Source organism: Nannospalax galili, unplaced genomic scaffold (assembly GCF_000622305.1).
Source record: "Nannospalax galili isolate Female #2095 unplaced genomic scaffold, S.galili_v1.0 scaffold120, whole genome shotgun sequence".
Lineage (NCBI taxonomy): Eukaryota > Metazoa > Chordata > Mammalia > Rodentia > Spalacidae > Nannospalax > Nannospalax galili.
In genome coordinates, this window is record NW_008350324.1 from 454182 (window position 1) to 461295 (window position 7114).

The window sequence follows — 7114 nt, forward strand, 5'->3', positions numbered from 1 at the left end:
AATATTTGAGCAAAAAATGGATTGAACATAAAATATTAAGTAAGGCATCATGTGGGCTGTACCAAGGGTAGACAAAGGAGTACAGCACAATCTAGATATGGATCCTGCCAGACTCAGAGGTGCTTCCCACTGGGATTTGTAGCTGCTATGAAGCTATGAGGTGTACAGCCTTGAGCAAGCCTCTGTTCCCCTATCTGTACAGCTGGGGGACTGGCAGCCCTATTCCTGGGGGGCTGTAAGGATGCAGCTGGCTGATCATGGGAGTCACTCGGTCCATGCCTGGTGTATGCTGAGGGCTCTGTTTTATTCTTTCTATAGCTACTTCTCTCTCTCTCTCTCTCTCTCTCTCTCTCTCTCTCTCTCTCTCTCCTCTCCTCTCCCCCTCTCTCTCTCCCTGCTCTCTTGCTCTCTTCTTATATTTTAAAATTGCATTTTATTTATTTATTTATTTAGTGTAGGTCAAAGGACAACTTTCAGGAGTCTGTTCTCTCCTTCTACCATGTGGAGCCAGGGATTGGTACTCAGGTGGTCAGGCTTGGTGGTAAGCGCCTTTATTCACTAAGGCATCTCACGTGCCCATGTGAATCTTCTTCCTTCTTTTCCTCAATCTTTCATTATTTTCCTCACTGTCCTTGTCCTTCTTCTCCTTCTCTTCCTCTTCCTCCTTTTTGAGACAGTCTCACTATGTAGCCCAGGCTGACCTCCAACTCAGGATCCTCCTGCTTCAGCCTCCTGAGTGCTGAGGTAACAGGCATGCCCCCCTATGCCTGGCCTTGGCTGGCTTATTTTTTGAGACATCTGCCTGTCCTGCCTGGGGAACCTTCCTGCCAGTTGACCCCACAACCTTAAACTGAGGTTCCACCTGGTGTGGTTCAGGAGACGGAAACGGTTTGCCTTCCTTTTTTACTTTCAAGGCTTAGGCAGAGCCAGCCTGGCCTTCTACACACTGTATAACAGCCCTTCCTGTCTACTCTTCTCTCCACAGACACACTCTCAGTGCCACGCTGGTCCCCGCAGATCCCACGTAGAGACCTGGGCAACTCCATCAAGCACAGGTAGGCTGGTCTTCTGGGGGAACCGTGGGGATGGGAGGCTGATGCCCAAGGAGCTAGGAGGTTGACATCCATGGGTGCCAGATAATATGTATGGTCCCAGCTCAGACATCTTCATGCCCTTCTATCCTTGCTGGCCTAAGTGGCAACTGGAAGATTTGGCTTTCTGCATCTTATTAACTTTGCCCTTACCAAATCCACACAGAGTGATTGAGAGCTGGTGCTTTAGAGTCAGACTGACCTGTGTTCCAATTCCTGCTAGCAAAGCTTTGCAACCACTAGAAATGACTTAACCTCCCTGGGTTCCATTTTTTTTTAAAATGTCGTTTTTATTGTCAAGAAACACACAACATACAGCCAAACAAAGGGCAGAGGCAGGCTAGGATATTATAATCAAGATCTTTAGTGAGATAAAATGACACTCTCCGTCCAGGAAATAAGCATAGAAGCTAGGGAAAAGATGACGTCACACTATATTCAGAGACTTTTTTGGAATTAAGCCAAATTTCATAACTTCCATAAATTCTGCCTATCCACAGGGTTTGAAAATGAAATGACTGCTAAGTGCTCAGCACACTGTTGCTGGTACTGTTGTTAAGTACCTTAGGCTGGGGCTTTCTCCACCCAGTCAATCAAAGATGGCTGGCTGAGCTCATTTTTAGAGGCAGGGTAGGGTGAGAAGGACAGGCAAGGATGGTGAAGCCCACTGACAGATGGGAAACTGAGGCCCTGGGAGATAAGAGGGGCTTTAAAGCTAATTCACTTGAGCCTGTGTATTTCTTAATTTCTGTCCCCAGGCTCAGCCTGTCATCCCTGGCTCAGCCACCCCTCAGAATTGATCACACTTCTGGCTCAGTCCCACCAGCTGGGGGAGGCTTGTCGAGTCCAGTGCCCCTTGGGAGTTGGCCAGCTAGGGAAGGGTCTGATGACACACTATGACAGTCCCCGGGGATTTGGACTGAAGGGAGAAACACCAGGGACCAAGGACCAACACAGACACATGACCACAGCCCAGGGCAAGGTGGGAATGAGGGCTCTCCGAGGTGGCAGCTCATCAGCAGCTTTCAAAGAAGAATATTGACAGGGTCCTTGTTAAAACTCAAAAGCAGAGGCCTGTGGAGAAAGCATTGAGAAACAGTGACAGGTCAATGCCCAGACTGAGCAATGACCAGGCTGAGCCATGGAGGGATGGGGAGGAAAGATGAGGGTCTTCTTATGTTCACTGGCTCAGCTCCACCCCTGGGTTGTCCACGTCCCCAGTTCAGCCCCACCCCTCAGTTGTCCACATCCCTGACTCAGTCCCACCTCTGGATTGGTTGCATCCCTGGCTCAGCCACCCCTCAGAATTGGTCACACTTCTGGCTCAGCCACACCCCTGGGTTTGCCACACTCTTGCCCCAGCCCCACCCCCTGGATAATCCCTGGCTTTCACATCCTGGCACTGGAACTGCTGGTTGCCCCACCTCTTGCTGCTGCTGCCCAGGGGAAGAAGCCAGGCTGACCGTATTGGGCTTAGGTCTGGCTTCCTAGTGAGGCCAGGCTCCAGGTGACTTGCTCTTCATCCCTAACCTATGTTTCCCCTGGGCTGGATGCCAGGAAGGAGAGACTCTAGCTTCATAAAAAAATGAAATCAAAGTCCCATCCCTGCCTTGTCAGGTCTGCAGTACAATCCCAGCACTCAGGAGGCTGAGGCAGGAGGATGAAGAGAGTTTGAAGCCAACCTGGGCTACATAGTAAAATCCTGTCTCAAAACACCACCACTACCACCAACAGATCTCATTCTCTGTCATCAGAATTACCTCAGCAAGAGCCAGACAACAGGGAGAGGCATCCCTGGGGATAGGATAGGGCTAGAAAAGAGAGAGAACTGTCTGCAGTCACTCACTCCTGCCCTTCGATCCTGGCCTGCCCACTGATGGGTCCTTTCCCAGCCCCTGCCCTGAGCTATCTCTGCCCTAAGGTATCCCTGCCCCGAGCTGCCCCAGCTTGCAGAGCAGACCTGCTAAACCTTGCTAAGACCCAAAAGGGCTTAACCAAGTCCAAAGCTGCAGAGGGAGCGTTGGCAGCCGGCATCTCTGCTGTGAATATTGCTATTTGCTTAGCTGTGGTAGCTTCAGGCTGTGGCTCGTGGAGTTTGGAGAAGGATTGACCCAGATCTGGCAAGAGAGGACAGCAGAGAGGGAGGCAGCCTTCCCTCAAAGTTCTCTGTCTCCGAGTTACATAACCACGTCCAAGTTCCCTTTTGACACTCAGAGGAGGCAGGAGAGATTAGATGCGACTCCTGCCGACGGTGGCACAAATTGAAAATTAAAATTAACTGTGACCTGGCAACCTTCAATACTTTTCTCAGGTCTAGTCCTGCCTTTCTCTCCTATCTCAAGGAAGAAAGCCTGCCACAGCACGGGAGGGATGCTCAGAGAGTCAATCTAGCACCTCCAGTCTGCACTGGGGGCCTCATTTTTCTGTTTTTGTTGCAAGAGGTGGTAACTGGGCAGGGGGTGAGTTGATGGTGTGAAAAGATTTCCATTTGGGGGACTCCCCTCTCCCTCCAAAGTTTGGGGTTCATTGCTCTGTCCTAGAACTGAACCCAGTATATAATACGCCATCAGATAATGTTTGTCGAATGAATAAATGCCAAGGTAATAGCATTGTCACAACCCAATTCATTGCTCATTACCTATGTGTCAGGTGCTCTGACCCTTTTGACAGGCCTGAGCTGACTTCTATACCTGTGAGGTTCATGTCTTTGTCACCCCCACTTTATAGGTAAGGAACCTGACGTTCTGCCAATTTAAGCAACTTGATTAAACTTCTCACTGTCTTTGAAGAAATGGAATCCAGGCCCACCATTTCCCCTTCAAGAGTCTGTTAACATTTCCTGTCTCTTTCCCACAGGTTTTCTACCAAGTACTGGATGTCTCAGACCTGTACAGTCTGTGGGAAAGGAATGCTTTTCGGCCTCAAGTGTAAAAACTGCAAGTGAGTGGTTATATCCTAAGGGACTTTGCAATGCCTGGGGTCAGCCAGTGTGCGAACACACACTGACAGTCCTGGAATTTTGGTTTCTTGACTCTGGGGAGAGATGGTTTTGCTCTGTAGTTCAGAAATGGGTCCCAGGTGGACCTATGGGTAGGGGAGTTCTGAATAAAGCCAGAGCTAAGGGAGGGTGGTGGGAAGACTAGCCCTGGGGGTGCCCAGTGGCATCACCCCCCCATCCTGTCCCATGATGGTGGGGGAATAGCAGCAGGGACATGTTTGTGGCTCTTCCCACCACCCCAGCCTGGCAGTCTCACCTGAGTAGAGAGGTGCAGAGCTTCCAACCATCCTAGGCTGTGGGGAGGGTTAATTAGTTCCAGTCCCTGGGGAGCCTTTAGCTCCATGATCTAAGGGAGGGGGCAGTAATTGCTGTGAATTAGCATTCAGAGCTGGCATCCCACCGTGGTACTCATCTTTCTGACTCTGAGATGCACAAGGGCACGTTCTTGGGTCTGACTTGGAGGCTGCCTGATCTCCCCAGTACACCTGCTGCCTTGGAGATCCATCTCAACTGTATCTAGTCATGTGTTCTATAGGGGAAGTGGCCTTCACATCCTCACACCTGCTGTGTGGAAGCTTTGAAGTCAAGTAATTAGGTGACAGGGACACAGCCAGGAGTCAGTGAGGCTGAATACTTCCCAAGATTTTTCAATTTTCAGCACTAGAGGTGGAACCCAGAGGGGTCTTCACTCCTTGCTCTCTGTTCTAGAAGTAATGAGCAAAGTCTCAGACCCTGCCAATGGTTGAGAGAGGAGGGTTGGAGCAGATGAGAGGGCCGAGGAGAGAAGCCCAGGCTCTGGAAGCTGCCAGCACTGAGTTTGGGTCCCAGGTCTGTCACCGAGCTCCCTGTGTGAGCTTGAACTCTTTCTGTGATCTTGAGCTCAGTTTTCTCCTCTGAAAAGTGGACATGATAATTGACACCCACTGTGGGACTTTTGGAAGAAGTCACTGAAATGTCCTTGCCCCAGACTGAAGTGTGTTTTTTGTTGTTGTTTCGTTTTGTTTTGTGTTTTGAGACAGAGTCTCCCTATGTAGCTCTGGCTAGCCTGGAACTCATTGTGTAGACCAGGCTGGCCTCTATCTCACAGAGATAGCCCTGCCTCTGCCTCCCAAATACTGGAATTAGTGGCCTGTACCACCACATCTGGCCTAAGACCACAGTGTTTCACCAAGAGCATTCCTCTCCTCATTCCATTTTGTACAGAAATAGTTCCCAGCACATGGAGGGTGGGGTGAGAATTCAAACCAAGCCCTGGTTGGGTGGCACCTGCGACCCCAGCGTGTGCTCAGACCTTGGAAAGTTGGCAAAACAGTGACAGTGGCCGATTGCCATCATAGCATTCTGGCCTGCTTCAGGGTCCTAACCGTATATTTACACAAGCTACAACACAATTAAGAACTACCCCGGGATATAATGATGAGCATGCATTGCTGGTGTCAGTTGTCACTGACACTCACTGTATTAGTCACTCTTCTGTTGCTGTGATAGAAACACTGACCCAAGCAATTTATAGAAGGAAGGGTTTATTTGAGCTTACAGTTCCAGGGGAATTACAGTCCGTCATGGCGGGGAGGCATGGTGGCTGGAGGTGGCTGGAGCAGGAGCAGCAGAAGCTAAGCTCTCACATCAGCACAGGCACAGGAAGCAAGAGAACAACTGGAGATCTGGCAAAGCTTAAGAACTCTCTAAGCCCACCCCAGTGATGTGCTTCCTCCAGGATAGCCACACCTTCTAAAACCTCCCAAAACAGCGCCGTCATCTGGGGACAAAATGTCCAAATACTTGGAGCCTATGGGGGACATTTTCATTCAAACCGCCACACTCACCCTCTGGGTCATTTCTCACAGGGGAGCACTGTGGTGAGGGTGGATGACCATTCATTTACATGTGTTTTCAAGGAACAGGCACATTTAATGACTGATCATGCCATTGAAGCACAGGCTCCCTGGCCAAGGAGTTAAGAGGACACAGTAAAGAAAGTAAAGAAGGGCGGCAGGCCACCGTTTAGGGAGGTGGTGCCCAGAACAAGGAGGCTGCTTCTTAGAGAAACGGGAAGGTCGACACTTTCCAGTTGAGTACTTAATATTACAGGTTGAGAGACCTTCACCTGAGATGCCCAGAAGGGTTTGTAGGTTTGTCATTTATTCTGATTTTGGAATATCTGTATAATGCAAATATCTGTATACATAATGAGATGTCATGGAGATGAGACTCAAGTCTAAACATGAGTATGGTGTCCATGAAGGTCAGAGGTGTCAGATCCCCTGGAGCTGGAGTTACATGAGGTTGTGCGCTGCCCAACATAAGTGCTGGGTCCCCATCTTGGTTCCTTTGTAAGAGCAATATGTATTCTTAACCACTGAGTCATCACTCCAGGCCCTCCTTTGTGTTTTAAATTTACCTCACATAACATACCTAGCCTGAGGGTAATGTGTGGTATTTCTGGTGAGCCTGTGTTTTAGCTGTGATTCCCCCCCCCCCATGAGGTATGGGGTAGTAATCCTCCCCCTCTGGCATTCTTTTGGTGTTTCAGAAGTTTGGGGGGAATTTTGGACTTCAGATTTTTTGATTCAGGGGGGTTCAAGTGTTCGACATTAATACTGCTCACCAAGGGCTCTTCCGGGCACTGGGGAGGCAGCTGCAGGGAATGACATAGAGAAAGGTCTGCTCTGATGGAATTTATATGCTGGGGACCGGGGTGGGGGTTGTGGCAGGAGGTGGCAGACAGTGAATGAAGTGAATTCCCCTAAATAGATCCCGAGACTGGATGATGCTAACTACTAAGAGCAAAGCAGGCAGCCAAGCCTGGTGGCCTATCAGCCCAGTACTTGGGAAACAGAGACAGGAGAGTCCAGAGTTCAAGGTTAGCCTGGACTCCATAGTGAAATCCTGCTGAAAGAAAGAGAAAAAGACAATGAAAGAAAGAAAACAAGGAAAGGAGGGAGAAGGGAGGAGAAAAGAAAAGGAGGGCGGAAGGGAGGGAGGAGGGAGGAGGAGGGAAGAGGAGGGAGAAGGGAGGAGGAGG

The 7114-nt window shown here is 49.7% G+C and overlaps 1 protein-coding gene across 2 annotated transcripts in view; it reads left to right on the plus strand.

The window, feature by feature from the left end:
* The window catches only part of Ksr2 (kinase suppressor of ras 2), a 443310-nt gene that overhangs the window by 313113 nt on the left and 123083 nt on the right, over positions 1-7114 (plus strand). For both annotated transcript variants that reach the window (XM_008847447.1, XM_008847448.1), the window contains exons 6-7: positions 986-1055; positions 3948-4031. In XM_008847447.1, the coding sequence (XP_008845669.1) occupies positions 986-1055; positions 3948-4031 (154 nt within the window). The remainder of the gene's footprint in view (positions 1-985; positions 1056-3947; positions 4032-7114) is intronic.